Source organism: Xiphophorus couchianus, chromosome 14, assembly GCF_001444195.1.
Source record: "Xiphophorus couchianus chromosome 14, X_couchianus-1.0, whole genome shotgun sequence".
Lineage (NCBI taxonomy): Eukaryota > Metazoa > Chordata > Actinopteri > Cyprinodontiformes > Poeciliidae > Xiphophorus > Xiphophorus couchianus.
Window position 1 is genome coordinate 12,473,171 of NC_040241.1, and position 18,448 is coordinate 12,491,618.

At 42.1% G+C, this 18,448-nt stretch overlaps 1 protein-coding gene across 2 annotated transcripts; it reads left to right on the forward strand.

The window, feature by feature from the left end:
* Nucleotides 1–27: 27 nt before the first annotated feature.
* On the forward strand, nt 28–16,165 carry trmt44 (tRNA methyltransferase 44 homolog). 2 transcript variants are annotated; one of them, XM_028038983.1, is made up of 12 exons: nt 35–799; nt 875–995; nt 1,934–2,153; nt 2,230–2,298; nt 2,499–2,606; nt 2,790–2,861; nt 3,394–3,500; nt 3,784–3,967; nt 6,050–6,389; nt 11,255–11,371; nt 12,459–14,545; nt 14,611–16,165. In XM_028038983.1, the coding sequence occupies exons 1-11, from the start codon at nt 448–450 to the stop codon at nt 12,671–12,673; spliced, it is 1,905 nt and encodes a 634-aa protein (XP_027894784.1). In that variant the 5' UTR covers nt 35–447; the 3' UTR covers nt 12,674–14,545; nt 14,611–16,165. The 2 variants fall into 2 exon arrangements, with proteins under 2 accessions (XP_027894785.1, XP_027894784.1); XM_028038984.1 differs by lacking the exon at nt 11,255–11,371 and having other exon boundaries at nt 28–799.
* Nucleotides 16,166–18,448: the final 2,283 nt, after the last annotated feature.

Sequence of the window (18,448 nt, forward strand, 5' to 3'; positions counted from 1 at the left end):
TTTAAACGTTTATCTGAGTAATTTCTTGCTTCTCGTTTCTCTTTTCCTTGTGTAGAAAATTAAATGTAATTTGGGAATATATGTATAAAATACATTATATAAATCTGGGCATTATAATTCAAATGTATTATTCTTATTATAATTAGCTGTCTGCCATGTACATTCTCACAGAGATAAATGGCGCCCTCTAGTGGTTTTAGGAGACAAAGCTTTTTGTCGCGTCATCATAAAGCGACAACTCAACCTGAGCACGGCACAGAAAGACAGAAATGTTGCTTCTTTTTTACAAACAGAAGGGATTAGTTAAATACAACAGAGCTTCCTTTGGTTAGATTATAATCCACAATCGTTTTTTTAAATTAATTATCCGAAACAGGGCAGCTGACGCCTCTCGCTGCTTCATTGTGTTGCTCTTAACATGCGAGTCGCAGTGGACCGTAGCAGAAAATGCCCAAACTTTCAGATGCTGAGTTTCCATCCGGGTGTAAAAGTCTTCCTGAAGGCTTCTGGTCAGCGGTGGAGGTGTGGGTGAAGAAGCCTCATGTTGTCAATAAGCGTCTTTGTGGAGCTACGGAGACGGAGAGCAGAGATGTGGACTCAGGCGACCTGAGGAAGCTGCTGGATAGTAATGAAGAAGAAGAAGAAGAGCTGCTCCAGGATGTGTTTCAGTTCCTCGGTAGTGGAGTCTCACCTGCACACACCCACCAGAAGGGCAAGCCCTGGTCCTCCAGGGTCAGGACCTTTATTCCCAAAGTCAACTGTTACGGTGCAAAGCAGCAGAAAGAAGTTGTGTTAAAAGGTAAGAGCTCATTTTGAGCTGGAGTTGTAGTTTCTGGTCACCTGTAGTTGTTCTGATCTCATCTATTTCCTGCAGACTCTGACAGACAACATGTCACCTTTCTTCCTTTTGAGGAGGACTCGGCAGCAGGGAGGGTGTCCTTGAAGAAGTGCAACATTTATCAGCTCAGACTCTGCAGTAAGGACTGTGAGCAATGGTGAGTTCAAATCTGAATAATCTGAAAAAACAGGTTTTAGGAACCATAACCATCTATCAAATACATAGGTTTTTAAGGACCACTCTTTTTTTAAGGTGTATTTTTAATTTTGCAATGCCAGAGAACTCAATTCATGGTTTCATCAAATGTTATAAGTCGTCCAGATTCTTAAACAATGGGAATGCAATAAGGCATAGGGGTGCTGCTCTGGAGGGGGCGCCAAAAGGGCGGAGGAGCTGGGGCATAATTTTTCTTTTTCATTTGTAGGGTGCTGTCTGATGATAACAGGTGACACTCAAATGAACTCAAACGTATCCGTTAGCTAGCAGGAATTTCCAGAGCCATGACAACATAATCTGGGCTTTCCCTCATTGTTTAATGAGACGGCAATCATTCTGTATGTAAACTTCTGATTTTCAAGATTAGGGATGCACAATATTATCGCCATGGTATCTGTATCGGCTGCTGTTCGCTGTAAAATTTAATAGCGGACATTCCATCAAAATAACTCACCGATATAAAAGGCGTTTTTATATGACAGACCAGTGACAATGATGCCTGCAGCACAGCACAGCGTCAAATTTGCATTGTGTGAGTGTTATTGTCTCAGAGACCAAATGTCATGAATAAATTGGACATTAAACATAATGCGTGTTGAAAGTGCTACATCATTTTCAACTTGCTTGCTTTTTAGCATTTGCATTTGGTAGCAGGCTAAATCGACAAAGATAATGCAATATTTTAATTCTGCATTAGAGAAAGCCATTTAGTTTCAGTAAGTAGGTATAGGGAAAAATGTCAGTATTGTTATCAGTTATCGGCCAAATGAATTTTAGTATATCAGCATATAGGATATCGACCAAAAATCCAAAAAAGATGTCTTTAAAAAAAAAAAAATAAGCATCTCATTTCAGCTGTATCTGCTCGTTTACCTGCAGGGCGTTGGAGCTGCACGTGTTGACGTTGGACGGCTGGTTCTCTGACGGCGTGGCGTATCCCAAGCTGCCCTGGCTGTCCTCGGATCTGCTGCCTAAACTGGTGCGCTGGGCTGCGGAGTGCAAGAGCAGCGAGTTCAAGAGCACGCTGTCTCTGCTGCCGGTGGAGAAGTACAGCCTCACGTACCAGCAGCTGAAGGAGAAGTACAAGAGCATGGTCAAGGTGGGGAGAGGCCGAGGCTCTGGTGCCGTCTGAGCTTTCCATCCACGGAGGGTTCTCATGTGCTTTCTGCTTTTAGGTTTGGCCTGAGGTCACAAACCCTGAGAAGTTTGTGTATGAAGATGTCGCCATTGCTACTTATCTCCTGGTGGGTTCGGAGCTGCTATTCATTTCTGCTTTAAAGCTAAAACAGTCGAGATTGTGCAGGTTAAATGAGGATGATTTAGTCTTTGATTAAATAAAAAAGATTAGTAGAGGCAGAGCTTTGTTCCGTATCCAAAGCTGAGTCCATCAGTTCATGACTGCTTAAATTCTCCTGATATCGAGCCAATGAAACTCTGACTGCAGGTGCTGTGGGCTGAGGAGCGAGCGGTGAAAAGTGTGACTGACTCACAGTCCTTTGTGGACCTTGGCTGTGGAAACGGACTCCTGGTCCACATACTGACCAACGAAGGGGTAAGTTAGGAGGTGTTTCTTTTAAATCGGTGACTAAAATAACACAGAAACGTCTACTTAGTAGATTTCTTTGGACGTTTTCGTTTAATACCGTCTCCTGATGCTACACAAACAGTGACAGCTGTATTTGAAGTGTCTTGTAACAGCGAGAGTGTGATTATAAAGTGACGCCTCATGTTGCAGCACCCGGGGAGGGGCATCGACGTCCGCAGAAGGAGGATCTGGGACATGTACGGGCCTCAGACTGAGCTGGAGGTGAGAAAGATGAGCCAGACGAAAGCAGGATTCATGTCAGCGCATTCAGGTTTTCCACTTTGTGGCATCGTCTCTTGAAAAAAACGAGATGTCAACCCAGACCTCTTCACTTTCAGCATTTGTTATTCAAATATTTTCCTAAAGTTTTTAAGTGCTGTTTCTGTGACTGCACAGATTTTTGTGAAGCAACTCCAAGAAAATACTCGTTTCAGAAGCTGTCATGTTGCTGATTTCAAAGTCATATAAACATGAAAACATTTTCAGAAAGACCTGCAGCAAAAAGAAAGGGAAAAAAAACACTCTTCCATTCCCCCACTTACATTATTTAAATGATTGATTAGGCGGTGTGCTCTTGGAAATGTTGATGGGGAAATGGCCTGAACTGTCCAATCCATCCGAGAGAAAATTGGCAGAATCCACATGAGAAGAGATTTAATGAGCTTAATTAAGAGGGTGGGGATGGTTTCCACTAAGTTATTCTGAATGAAAACACACCAATTTGCAACTTCCCGGCTTGGTTTTGCTATTTTAGGAAAAGGCAATTACTCCCAGCGAGAGCTTCTTATTCCCGGGTACGGACTGGCTGATTGGGAACCATTCGGACGAGCTCACGCCGTGGATCCCCGTCATCGCGGCCAGGCGAGTCATCAGCAAACACAATCACACTCCGAAGTGCCAGCTGATCTCTTCCTGTCGGAATAACATTATGGACAGACGGCGATGTGTGAGGGTGTTGATATGAGTGTCTTGTGTCGAAGCGACCACTTGGTGGCTCTGCTGAGCCTCGTTTTGAGTCGCCTCTAAACCCAACATCACTTTTTCACCTTCTGAACAAGACGAGGACTTTCCATTTCTCTGAAAATCCGTATAGATATTTTATGAAAACATTTCCGAACGGCTGTTTTTCTCTCTCACACTGCAGGTCATCTTACTCCTGCCGTTTCTTTGTCCTCCCCTGCTGTTTCTTTGACTTCTATGGGAAGTACCAGAGGCGCCAGTGTAGGAAGTCTCAGTACAAAGAGTACATCGACTTCATCGCAGAGGTCAGCCAAGTCTGTGGCTTCAACACCGAGGAAGACTGCCTGAGAATACCCTCCACCAAACGCGTAGGTGTGCCAAGACTAGAAGCGGCCTCGTAGTTTCATGATTATCCTCGGGTTCAGGAAGGTGATGATGCAAACATCAGCAAGGGTGCAAAGCTGGAGATGCAGTCCTGGCGAGAAACATTGTTGCAGTTAATTTTCCAAAATAAAAAATGTAGCGAAATTCGGCCGTTATCCACCTTAATAAATCATTTTTCACCGGTGCCAAAATTACTGTGGAATCTATCAATTCCTACAGTTCAGAACTTTTAACCTGTGAATCAAAGAGTTCCAATTTCCCAGGGTGTAAATAGGACATTCAGTGGACGCCATTTCTCTTACCCACTCTTCAAAATAGGAAATAGGAAACGCGAGAGAGCATGCTGATCTTCATAAGTCTACAATAAAATCACTGTTTGTCTAAGCTGCCCCACATCCGCACATTTAGGAGGTAAAACACAAATCTCCAAGAATCACCGCTTATAAACCTGCACAATATATGGACAAGTCGTAGTAATACAGAACGTCTGCTTGGATGCAGTTTTTTTAAATTTTTTTAAGGTTTTATTGGTTCTAGTGGCCTTTATTTGATTGTTAATTGTCAGAAAAGTGGGTAATGAAAGAGGGGGAAGACATGTGGCAAAGGTCGCTAGGCTGGGAATCGAACCTGCGACGGCCGTGTCGAGGACTAAGGCACATGTGGGTTGTGCTCAACCCCTGCGCCACCACAGCACACCCGACTGGATGCAGTTCTGATTGGCTGTAATGTCTCACATGCCAAAGGCATTAAAACTGCCTTTCAGTCAAACATTTAGTCACATCTAAGGACTCTGACTGTCTTTCATACCAACTCGGTTTGAGTGGTGAGAACATTGTGATGACGGGAAAGAAAGAGAGTAATGAAAAAAATGTGGGTTAACATTAAAGCAGTGCCACGAACTTCTAATTTCCTTCTAGAAAATTAGAACTGCACCAGGAACTGGTTTGTTCAGGTCTCAGAGTCTCTGCTGTTCCTGTTTGACTTTTTACAAACAAAATATAAAGTCACGAAGAAAAGATTAAAAACTTTCACACAGAGCTGTTTCCTTTGTGATCTTGACATGTCTGAAATTTGCTTTAATTATTTTCCTGCTCTGGACAAGAATGGAAATGTTTCTCCCTTTTCCATTTTATAAATGACCAAAGGACTAATAACATGTCATAAATGCTGTAGTTTTTACAAATTTATAACAATTTGCTTTATAATATTGATTTGGCAAAATTCAATCGGCACATAAATGCTTTTTGACTTGATTGAATCATTCAGATATTATTAAAGAGACATTTTACTACCGGTTTGATTTCCAGACGACTTCAAATTCAAGTTAAATTGTCTTGGTTGTCCTGAAACTGAGTCATAAGTGCCAAGTAAAACATGGAAATCAAACAAATATTTAGGCTTATGTACAAATAAAAACATACAAATAGCGCTTTAAAAACTCAGGATTTGGTTTACGATGCTCTAATCTTTATTTGTCAAAGTGTTATACATCTTTAGAGATGTTGTGGTGCCAAAAAAGCCCTAAAATGATTTTATTTTGCCAGCTTCACGATATCCAGAAACAAATTTTTAGCGTATTGTTCAGCATCATTCAAGGATCACATTTATTAGGCTGTGATGGGAGTGCTTGGTAGGGCAGGAGTGAGAAATGCAAATGTATTTATTTATACATGCAGTAATGACACATGAAGTCACGACGAGCAGCAGAGGAAAAGCGTCAGGGTGCGTCACAGGAGGTCCGTCATCAGCCAGAACTAAAAGCTTTATCCAAAAGGAGGCATTAAAAACCTGAAATTTTAACTAGACGGTTTATTATCCATTGTAATTTTCACTGTTATAAAATTCTAATGTTGAAGTTTGAACCTGTATTGTCAGCCTTTTACATTTCTGTTGGGTTTTTTTTGTCAGATAACCTAAAAATTGTTTTGTCCCCCCCCATAAATACCTTCCAAAAGTTGTTTCAACACTATTTAAAACATTTGTTTTATTTATAAATATGTTTTAGCCATAACTCCATGTCCTTCTGCGCCTATAATCAGTGTTGACGTCCAGCTCCTTTCCTGCAGGTGTGTCTGGTGGGAAAGTCGAGGACTTACAAGCAGTCCGACGAGGCCGAAATCGACCAAAGAAGGGCGAGTTATATCCAGAGCCGCCAGATCTCCACAGGAGCAGCAGTTCAAAGGTCAGGCGTCAGGAATGGCAGGGATTGTTGCCATGGCAGCGTTGAGTGCGATGACACCTCGGGGAGTGCGTGGGGAGACGGCTTCCAGCCCAGAAACGGCGCTGAAACGGTTCGAAACTGCTTGGCTCTACCGCGGGACGTTGTGGACGGAGTCGTCCAGAAGGTGGCCGAGGCTCTACTGGGAATGTCGGAGGGAACGTCCAGCGGCGACTGGAACAAAGGAGGTAAACAAAAACAACAGCAACAACTACTGGATGATATAACCCTAAATAGCAACACTGCAACTGGAAAACGTCGCTCCAACAGCTTGTGTCGTCGTTTAAAATTGGCAGGGGAAGAAACTTTACTCACTTTTTTTGTGAGTGTGCAAAAACAAAAACAAACAAATAAAGCTCAAACAAAAGTGGACCTGACGACAAAACAATGACCCCCAAAACATACATTTAGATACACCGACGCCTGGCTGAGATATAAGAAATGGGAAATCCCAAAATGGCTTCTTCGAATCCCAGATCCTTAAACTCGTTGAGACTCACTGTACAAGAAAACCCTCAAACATTTTTCAGCTTGAAATAAAGAAACAGACAATGTTGGACGCTTATTGTTAGATGCTTTTTGCTAAACCTGAGTTTTCCCTCTGCTAAAAATAAACAAACCAAAACACAAATTTGTTTTTATTTTGTGTCATGAGTGAAACAGGTTTACGTTTTGGTGTTTAAGTGAAATTAAATCACCTCTTTTTCATAAAACGTGCGGCCAAATTCTCAAATAAAACCTTCAAACACCGTCAATAAAAAGAGCTGGCTGCGGGATACACACGTTAAATGCAACAAGGTTCCTGATTAGTCGGTTTAATGCTCCTAATTTAACCAAGTGATGCGTTCTAGTAAGTGACGGCGAATCTCAGGTTGTGTTCAAGCAGACTCGTTTTTATAGTGCCAGAGAAGGTTTTAACATCTGTTTTTCACCACCGCCTCTCCGCTGCTGCTATTAAAACGCTAAAAACAGCCGCATCCCTCATGTCGCTACCTTAAATAATGCTTCTTGCTGCTTCATGGGAGTCGCCTCTTTTCGCAGCCCGCTTGTCACCACCCCATCCCGTCGAGGGGGAGGGAGGGCTCCGCTGCTTTGAACTCTTTATCTCGGCCTCCGCCTCCACCCTTCCTGCGCTGCACGCTTCAGAGAGCGGAGCACAGAAAGTTTAGCTCGCACGCCACCCACACATCATCTTTGTAGACCCCTCCCTCCCCTCCTCTCTGTTACCGAGGCTGGTATGATTTAAGCAGCAAATTCTCAGCTAGTTTGTAAGTGTTGAAATTAATGGTGCTGTACATAAGATGGAGAGGGGATTAAAACGGGAGACTGTGACTGGATGAATAATGCACCACCGTCGATGATTTATGCATGAGCGCGAGTTTGTGCGGAGGTTTTCCAGCGGTTATTTGCTGCGTAAGAACAAAGAGTAAATTCGGGATGAACCAGGGAGTGGTCGCCGAAGACCTTCGGGGTTTGGTTTCCTTTTGTTCCCACGCCTCCTCAAACAAATATGTGCATTTTTTTAATACTTCCATGGAGTCATTTCTGATGTTTCAAGTGACTGTTTGCTTCCAGTTAATTTTGATGTAGGTTTTCTAGTATCAGGGTATGTAAAAAAAATAAATAAATAAAATAAAAACAAACTGCACTGTGTAACAATACTGCACCAGTGGTTGGGTGGTGTGTATATTGATGCATAAATTCGTGCTTCCTACGCACTGGGGAGCATTTAGGATTTGATTTGAATATTTCTCATGTCTGGGTACATGTGAAAAAAAAAACACTTAAGCAGAGTTTGGAGAACTATTTGTACTTCTTCCCCTATTATTTATATGATAAATATCCAGAAAAGAAGAAAAACTGATCCGACTACTGCCGGGTTGCTATCCATCTCAAACTTGATTGTGCTGGAGAAGAGTGGAAATTAGCCTGGAAAATGTGTAGAGATCCTAAATCAATTCAATATAAATTTGGACTTGTGTTGAAAAAGATGTTCATTTCATCATCTGACCTCACAAAGGCTGTTACAAAGAAGAATCAGATTATAGTTGTGGAGTTTTCCTGTGGACTGAAGACGCTAATTAGCTTTATACTCGTGAATACAGCCAAGGTGGTGTGGGAATACCGCTAATGTTGGTTAGTGTAACTTTGGACCGAATGATTAATTCATGCGTGCTGCAGCGCTGACCCGGCTCACGCTGTTATGTCATCACGCTGCGAATGATAGGTGAACATCGAACAGGCTGTTCTGGAAGGATTTCATAGGTACAGTAAATAAATTAATAAACACTGTTTTACTCACAAAAACGGCTTCATGTGTGGGTGAACACACTCTTTGGATTTCCCCTTGAAGAGAAAACCAAAGACATAACATTTGGTGCTTTTATTTGTGACTCTCTAATAGTATCAGCGTTTAGAGCTGGTTTGGAAATGGAAATTCGAAGTGATCTTTCTGAAAGTCCGAGCTGGGAATGTCTTTCTGAGCAGGCATCAAGAACTCGGTTCAAGCGTGTGGGAATGCAAATTCAAAACCATCAGCATGTGGGGATTTTAGCGTCTGCCGCATCGGTACATTTGTTGGCATTCTTGAAGAAAATGCTACCTGATTGACCTGTGAATGAAGCGTGAGGAGTGTGATGCCTTTGGCTTCCAGGAAGACAAGATGGCTCCTATTTGCAAATGCAGCAATCAAGCGTCCTTGCCTGCATCGCGTCTCTGATTGCAATCAGAACCAGAGAGTTGAGCCCGTTGCAGAAGAAACGACAACAAAGCCGATCAAATCAGACAAATCAAACCGTGATTTTCAGCTGTTTTCCTCAAAAGTGATTATGTTCTAATGGACTAAGTTGTTTACACAATCCCATTGGACTGTGCTGGATTAGCTGGTGTCTATTTCGTCTTTATCTGAAAATTTTCAGGCAGAAAAATGTCTCAGAAGACAAACAAAGTACAACTAGATGCAGGTTTCTCTACTAAAGAAGAAACATGTTGTGCGATGAGACATAACTGAAAGGGATTATGTCTGATTTCCTTTATTTTGCTTAACATGCTTTATACAAGACTGGTTATTCAAACAGTTTCATGTGAAAACGGTAAAGGAGGCAGAAAAGAGAAAGTTATGCTGATTGTTATTGATTGAAAGGCAGACTGACCTTAACACTGGGTCGCTAAGTCATTCTAGAAAATGATTTTCTACAGGCAGTTTGGATGCTGCTCTTCTTCACTCTTTTCCACCAGACTTTGGGATCTTCATATCCCAACCAAGTGCAAAGTAGGGATCGTCTGAGAAGAGGACTTTGGACCTTAACACGACGGGTCTATTTAAAAATGTTATCTTTTTTTGGAATTCTGAAATATTTTAATTTTCTAAAAGATAGATCTTGGTCTTTGATTAGCTTTGTGCCATATTGATCAATGCTAACAGAGGGAAATTCTTGAAATGTATCCCAGTGTGTGTTTAATGAGTCTTAATGAGTTTTGCTTCTTGGCTTGAGATGAACATATTTTATAAATAATTATTTCTTCCCTTCTATAAGCTCTATATATAAGAGTAAGTTTTGAACACAGTTTGATTGTTAGAAATAAGGAAACTTTCTTGTGCCAGATTTGAGCCTTGATGACTGATTGTTTTTCACCCTTTTGCCACCTAATGGTAATTATTAGTGAGATTTATGACGGCCATGTTGCCATTTTTAGGTCATTCCTGTCCTGTTCAGGTCTCCAAAATCGCAATATCTGAACTTTTTAAAATTAGTCACAGAAGGCTTTTGGATAAATGGCCATTTTCTTATTTGATCCTTTTAATAAGTCTCTTAGAGTCATGTTATTCAGTTTGATTGATGCCCAGGAGACATTACAGCTGAGTGCATAACTTACCAAAGCCATTTTTTAACACTCAGCATGACGCCTGATTGGCCTAAGCAGCAAAACAAACTGGTCATCAGTGTGTGCTAACGCATCTCGGCCATCTTTTACTCAAGGGACGCTGAACCTTAAGCAGGTCCAACCGAGCCATTAATAATCGTCTGCAGCTGTTCGTAGTCCAAGCAGAATCCAGTGTGTCAATACTGTCCTCTTCCCATTAATCCCCATTAGGACCGCAGCCAGTAAAGGCCAGCTCTAAGCAGCGTATTGATATTATATTAAACCTGGAGCTCTGTGGCGTCTGCAAGAAGACAGTCTGCAGAGTTTCGGACTCTGTGTTTTGCCGAGCTGACCTCGTTTCGTGTCTCGGGGATTGTCTGACCGACCGTATTTACGACGCGTTGTAATGACGGTGTGTTTTGTTTTTTGGTGGCAAATAATTTTCAGATCGTTCCTCCTGAAGATTTAGGTTGTAGATTTATTGTTGAGTTATTATTTTTTTGGGTTTGTTTGAGCTGCTGTCGTGGATTTGGTTAAAAAAAAGAAGAGCTGATTAACTTGTCTCCAGATTAAGGTCAACTATAGTTACAGAATCAGGTGGCGTGTGCCTCTCCTATATGTCAGAGAGAAGAAGAGAGGGATTTTCATTTGTTGAAACCAAAGGTCAGCTGTGATTGAATTCTCTGAGGGGTGGAGAAAAGGGCAATGCCAAAAATACAAAATAATAACAAAAAAACTGCTCCTGATAGAAAGCCTAAAAATGAAGCGCTCAACTCCTCATAATCTGATGAACTCGGAGCTTTCAGCGCTGCGTTTCCTCTTTGTTTCCTGTGCAGTTGTTAAGGTTTATGTCTGAGTTGTAAACTCCTTTTTGGAGACCGGAGGTGAAATTCATGCCAGTCTCTGAGACATACGTTACCAAGCGGGCTTCATATGCCTGAAAGTGTTAAAAAAGAAACCGGCCATTTTTTGTCGATCACACCTTTCGCTGAGAGGATTTCCAACAGAAGTTCAGATACTCTCAGAGCGGGAGGGGACATCGACTCGCTCAGCTGCATCCTCGGCTTTTTAATATCATATTCCTGTACACGCAAACGCTTTTCCGAATGTCACATTGACGGACGTCCTTTTGCTCCTTTGTCTCCCAAAATCTTTCACCCGCTCCCTGGTCCTCCTCGGTCCTCCTCAGGCAGCCTCTCTGTGAGGGAGGTGGCTGCGCTGCTGCAGCAGGAAACGCTGCAGCTCCTGAAGAAGGAGTGTGGAGGCCTCCAGACGCTGCTCAAGAACAACCACCAAGTCTTCAAAGGTACTTTTAGGGCGAAAACCTTCTCTTGATGTTAAAGCTGCTGGATGCAACTTTTGTAAAGAATATATATTTTATATTTGTTAAAACTGTCACAAGATGTTATGAGAGAGATGACTTGTGAAAAGATCCTCCACCTCCTCCTCCCTGAACTATTATTGCCGAAAAAAACAAATCCACCTCTCCCGACCAAAAACAACCAATCAGAGCCAGGCGGACGGTCAGTGCTGCTCGTTGTGCTAATGGCGGAGAAACCGCTCCAAATTTGAAATGATTAACTACATACACGGGGGTTTTTAATAACGGTTCTGTTATTGTTGATATTACTCTAGGCCTTTGGAATGGAGCTTTAAGGAGGGAGGGTGCAAAATATTTTGGTTAATTTCTCTTGGGGTGCATTCACACCAAACGCTTTTTGAGTGTCAGGCGCATCTGGTTTACGGTCCAAGTCTATTGCAGCGTTTCAAGCATCTAGTGCAGCGCGATTTCAACCGTTCGGAGTGTTTGACGTGTTGGGTGCATCTGATGCGTCCGATGCTCCACGTAGACTTTGAATGTAAACCAGACACGCCTGATGATCAAAACTCACGTGGTGTGAACGCACCATTAAGCACTCTGTTTAAGTTGTATTTCAGCACCTCTACAACTCAGTGTATTATTTTTACTGAAATAGGTTTTTACGAAGGTGTGAAGTCCAATTTGTTGATGTGCAGAGTTTTAAACTGTTTAGAAACAGCTAAACTTGTACAAACAAAAATTAAAGGAAGAATATGCCCATTACGTTTAACAAAAACAAAATGCGCTGTAGTGTTATTCCTCATCGTTTTGCATATTTCAAACTCCTGTAATCTGAGTTGGAATATTTTCCCGTCTTGTCTCCTCCTCGCCTCATGTAACGACGGTTCAGCTGTAAATTTTGAGCCTGACCTCTTACTGTCTGCTGGATGCAGAAAACTGTCTCCAGCTGTTTCCTCCTGGGCATCTGGGAGAACTTGTCTGCTGTTTGGGAACGTTCTGCAGTCATATTTTATTTTGAAAGGTCGTAAATCTGCCCGTCTCATCCTTTTTTTCTTTCTTTGTTTTTTTTCAGTGGAAGGAGGAACGGTCCGCATCAGAGACTGGAGGGACGGGACGGAAAGCCAGAGGAGGCCCGCCGTACCCGGTGCCCTAAAAACTCGTCTCTGCTGGTTTCATGCCCACCACCCTCAAGGCTGCCCCCTGCAGGAGCAAAACTGCACCTTCGCCCACGGACTGGATGACCTTCGACCTTCAACAAGGCCTCTAAAGAAGCTAAAGATCTTTTGACAGGACTAGTGTCAACAGTAGTTGAGTTGGAAATGTTGAACAATTTTCAAGTTAAAGTCTGTTTAGTTAATTACATAAAATAAATCACCAAAGGATTCGATTGGGGCTTAAAGTTAGCTTTCGTTGGTTTAATGAAATCATTTCCATTATGGTTTTTATAAGTAAACTTCTGGACATGCAGCTTAAAGGTTATCAGCTTTATGTTCTTATCATTCAGCACACGGAGCGGCTTCGCCAACTTTTCTCATCCGCGTTCAAACTTTGAAAGCCCCCCTCCGTACCTTCAGCATTCACGTCCGGGCTTCGCCTGGACTTTTTATTCACCTCAGACGTGTACTTTGAGGTTCACAGACAGGGCGGGGGATAAAGGCCGCGCCGCATTTGAACAAAGTAAATGTTAGCGCCATGAATTATTTGTTGGCAGGAGCCGAGGGGTGAGCCGCGTGTCGTCCCCTCTCGACGGGCGCTCGCCGCCGGTCCTCTTTCTCCGCTCAGCTCAAATGTCAGCGACGGTGCGAACGCTCCCGGTGTCTGCGGCAGGGCAGCGTAGAGAGCCGCTCTGTTTGCTTATGTGACAGAAATTACCCATATCACTGATACAAAGAGCTCCAACTTTATCTGTTGAACATTGGAGGTCCAAACTGAGACAGATTTAGCATTTCAAAGCAAACCTGTATGTTACGGTAATTCAGTATCTTGCTCAGCTCAATCTAAAACAAGAGAAATATATATTCTCCTAGTAAGGCTTATCAAACTCTCTGCAGCAGAAATACTTTGGGATAGGTAGGTTGAAGTACTGCAGATGGATTTACAAAAGTATTTCCCTAAATTATATAACAACATTAGATAATCGGAGGCAAACCTTTAAACCGTAACAAGGCCATCCCAGCCCTGAATCAGTAGAAAAGGTTGAAACTCACATTTTATTCTTCCTTTTCTCATGCAATTCTAGATAACATGATGGATTCTTACTAGAGCATCTTGTATTTACTCCCATCCAATCTTTCTACAAGCAATGAGCCGCCTCACTTCATGAGTAGGATTCAGTTATACTGATTTTTTTTTTTTTTTTTTTTCTGGTGCAGAAAAAACCCAAACAACATAAATTATTAACAACTGGAACATCCTATTCTGTTAGAATCAGAAGGCGGTTCTCCTCCATTATTTCTTCTGCTTTGTTCAGTGGCACACATGATAATGCAGCCTCCACCGTGCTTAACAGTCGGTCCAATGCTTGGTTTGAAAACCTGGACTCTTCCAAACGTCTCTGTTGTGATTGTGGCCAAATAGCTCGACTTTTTCCTCATCTGACTATGAAACTCCAGAAGGCGTTTGACTTGTTCAGCTGCAGGTTGAGGTTGAACCTGAAGCTGGCGGTCTCAGTCCGTGGTAACGTCACCATCTGGGTCATAAGCTGGCTTCACTGCGGATGTTGACATTTTGTTTCTGCCGTTTCCCTGAACATCCAAACAATGGAGAGAAACCTGGAAAACAGCAGGAAACCTTTCCACTTGCTGTAACTCCATGATTTCATCAGTCAGATTTGTTTCATTATTTTTTTTTATTAGTAATGGAAAAGCGGAGACCTTAGGAAAGCTTTAATGCACGAAGTAATAATGATGAGAAATATTTTCTGTGATCTTTAGCTCTTTGCACATAAATTACCCGACTGTAACGGCGAGCCGAATCGATGTCGTCATGGTTTCGGAACCAGTGCCTCTTCTTTGGTACATTCACAATTATGTTTGCTTCCTAGTAGCCTGTTTAAATCAAGTCACAACTATTATTTCTGGAAGCAAATATTCCTCCTGCTCCAGGCAGTGTTGTAGTCAAGACCACCTAACCCGAGACCAAGACAAGACCGAGACCAGAGTGTATCAAGATCAAGACAAGACCAAGACTTTTAGGGTCCGAGACCAAGTCAAGACTAAGATCAGCACCCCGCGATATATGACACAATAAAATGTGAAATATGATCAAAATTGCTAATCAAATTGATCTGAAAGACTCACATTCCCATAGAAACACATAGATATTAAATACTTAGAGCTGAAATAAATTTAACCAGTAACGTAATACAACACTGGCTCCGTTCCTGCAGAGGCCAATCATCGACCCAGTGCCCCAGATTTATCCACAGAAGGTTCTGACGTCGCAGAAGAGCAGAAGTACTCTGGTCATTTTCCTCCCGCCTTCCGATTTACGTCGCTCCCTCTGAACGCGCCCCGTTCTGCTTCCCAGATTAAAAACCAAACCACCCACTCTGTATTCCCACACGGGGAGTCTCCCTGGTCTGCATGTAAGCGAATCACATGAGATCCGTGGCTCCCCCATCCCGAAGAATGCTGCGCTGTGCCAATAACAACGACAACAACAGAAAGGGAAACGTTTCCCAGCACATTACGAGTTCTTCCATCTGCCAGCGTCCACAGCTGCAGCGTGTCGAAGAATTCGGTCTAATAGAAACGTCAAAATCTGGAGAAATTCAGGAAAAGGGGACTGAAAACACAGAAACTTTGGCATTTTAAACACAAATAACGTCTTCTAGCCAGATACCGTTTCTTTAATCGCGTTTTTCAGTGGGTAGAATTTGATCAAATGTCTTTTTAAGATTTATTTCACCTGACTTTTTCCCCCTGTTTGAACTAAAAGAAAATTGTCTATATTTTCCAAACAACTAGTTGGCACATAAATAGCATTTATTAGTTGCAATGGAAATTTGATCACCATCCAGCTGTTTTAATCATCAATTATTGATCAGACTATAGATAGAGGCAAGTTTAGGCAAGTCTATAATAAAATTGCTTAAAGTGTATTTTCACTTATCTTTCCCGTTTTAAACAGTAACAGAGAAAGTAACTTCTCTACCTCATTACTTTTACTTCCCATATAAACAGGAAATCATGGGTTTCTATTAAAAGTTTCTTTAATCAATGTAAATATATAGGATAAATAAAAAAAATGTAATAAGTAAATTTTATTTCTCTAAAAGGGCAAAAGTCAGAAAACCCTTTGCAGTAAAAACAGGCATAAAAATCTCAACCTGGTCGATTAAAGAAAACAGCATAAAAGTAAAACTTTAGCTACATTCATTCTAAAAAAGTGATTAATTACGATAAATAATTATGTGGCGTGATTTTGAGTGTTGTACAAAAGTGGTTTAGAGACTAAAAAGAAAAGCCAATAAACAGTCAAAGCAATGAATAAATCAATAATACGATTTACAATTGCCCGCTGAATAAATGTTTATGAATTTAATTTTAATTTCTAAACGTGAGGTTCGCTGGATAAACAAAGATCATAAGCATGAGGGAGCAGTAAATATGGAGGCATTTGTATGTGGATTAGGAACATGTGACAGAAAGAACCGCACAAGTCTGGTATGTTTTGTTGCTTTTTATTTTTTATTCTTTGATACTTTGTCTTTTTAGTTTTTTGTACTTGCTGTAACATCAAATGCCCAGTTGGGATACAAATAAATCTGAATCTGAATCTGCTCTGCAAAACCGTGGCCCTGTTTCTGTGTCAAACTATGAGAACCGTGTCAACAAGTGGTTTCCTTAAAAGGTGGGACAGCTTGATGCAGCGCCGGGGACATATTTCTCCCACATCTGCTGCTTCACATGTTTTATTTTTGTCCAATGTTTGGGTAGAAAATCGTATCCATATATAGGTCTACGTCTGCTCCCCTCCAGTGTCTTTGGACCTTGTCCATCAGTGCCGGGAATAAATGAGGCGCACGGTAAACACGCATGAAACGGAGGAAGGAAGGAGAACGTTTTAAGACCAGAGTACTCAACGTGTCTGAAATCTGGGTCAGGGGAGAAGTGGCTGCATCTGTCTGCTCAAACCAACAACTTTTCCTTGCGTTCGCCTCCATGCTTTATTCATTGTGACACCGCGGGGCTCCGTGTAACACAGCCTCTTCAAGACATCCTGCAGGAACAGAAGTTTCCCCGAGAAAAGAAAACCGTGTCGGACCTCCTGACACTGACAGCTGTCACAGCCACGACTTCTGCTGACTGACGCTGCCTCAGAAAACCGGCTTTCTTCCCCTCACTTTTATCACATCGCTGCATTTTCTAGTTAGACGGGTGTTTGGGTAGCACTGACATTTGCGCTTATGGAGAACCGAGACGATAGCGGCGTGCTGAAGACGTTTTTACGCCGCGATTTTTCCAATTTAATTGTGATTTTACGTGGCAGACCAACACAACCTGGTTTTCAGATTTCCTTGCCGATGAAAATCTAAAACGGGAACCAGTGTCAAACAGTTGGTTTCTTGTAAATGAAGTCTGCCTGTGTGATTTCATCTCAGCATTAGAAAAGCAGCCAAGAGGCCCACGATCTCTCTGGAGGAGCTGCAGAGGTTCACAGCTCAGGTGGTGAAGTCACAGCAGTTTTGAATAAGAGATGAGATCAAAATGTTGCACAGCGTCCTCACACTGAAGCATGGTAGCGGTCTGTCATGCTGTTGGTCTCTACATCTGAAAAGATGGAAGGGAAATACTCCACATGCAGAGAAAGATAGAAGAAAAACATTAAAACCAAGTGTCACAAATATTAGATAAGAAAACTCAATTATATACAAAAAAAAATGGACGTCCTCTTGATATTTCAAGGCATTGCACCATTGATAAAGGTCTCCTTTGTGTGGAGTAATTGGAGCTGCCCTCCTCTCCCACTGAGGAGGAGGAGGGAGAGGAGGAAGAGGGAGTGTTTGTTCGAAAATGTTCCGCTTGACATTTTCTCATCGAACACGCACTTCATTTGAAATTTAAAAAAGTTGAGCCTCGCGTAATGCCACGGGGTGAAGCTGCCAGGCGCGGGCGGCCCCAGTTCAGAGCCCAGATCTGGAAATATGTGATCCACACATCTGCTGTGCCACGGCGTTCAATCAGCTCACCATCAGATTCATATGCAGTTCAAACCAGGGCGCAGCTCGAGCATCCGCGCATGTGCAACATCCTGCGAGTTTGTCTAAATCATGAAACTTTCCTTAGTTAAAGTGTTTGACTGTGAACTCAGCCTCGATGGGTAAAAAGATAAACATTTCATGCTGGTTTAGCTTCACTGTCACATCGGTAACATCTGGCTAAGACAAGTGGAATCTGTCTTATGGACTCAGTAGACCGCAGCACAGCCACAGGTTCAGTTTCCACTGCGTCGTCAGTCATAAGGTGTTACAAATTCACAGCTTTAAAGGCGGTGGTTCTACCGCACCTGTGTGTGTGGGGGGGAGTATTTATATAACTCCACAACAACCCCCATAAATTCACACTTTCCAGTAAGGGCGCAAATTATACTCTTGACCGATGCGTGAGTCACCGTTAACAATGAGTGAGTCACACATGTAAATGCTGAGGTACCAGCAGCCGAGTCCTCTGGGTTACCTGGTAACAAGTGTTGGGATGTAGAGGAGCTGCGTCCTGCAGAGGCGATGTTTTTTATACGGATAAAATTAAATCACCCAGTTTGTTTACATTTGCAGTTCAAATATTGGCAGCACTGAAAAGATGTGCAGGAAATGCTTAGAATGATCTCATATGGTAAAAATGGGAAATATTTTACATTAGGAAATGATCTTTTACAAACAGGTTTCTGTTATGTCAATCTAACGAACATTTTTAGAATTTGTTCTTTATGTCTTTAAGTCAAAGTGTTGAGGATTTTTTAGTTTTTTAATCTGTGACTTCATGGTTCCCTGCGATAGAAAAATTATGTGACGGTGGCCATTTTGTCAAGAGATCACGGCATTTAAGTAAAGCAGTGGCT

Coding starts and splice junctions, on each gene's coding strand:
- trmt44 (XM_028038983.1), top strand. CDS start 448: ATGCCCAAACTTTCAGATGCTGAGTTTCCATCCGGGTGTAAAAGTCTT. Junction 800..874: donor GAAAGAAGTTGTGTTAAAAG/GTAAGAGCTCAT, acceptor TATTTCCTGCAG/ACTCTGACAGACAACATGTC. Junction 2,607..2,789: donor ACATACTGACCAACGAAGGG/GTAAGTTAGGAG, acceptor CTCATGTTGCAG/CACCCGGGGAGGGGCATCGA.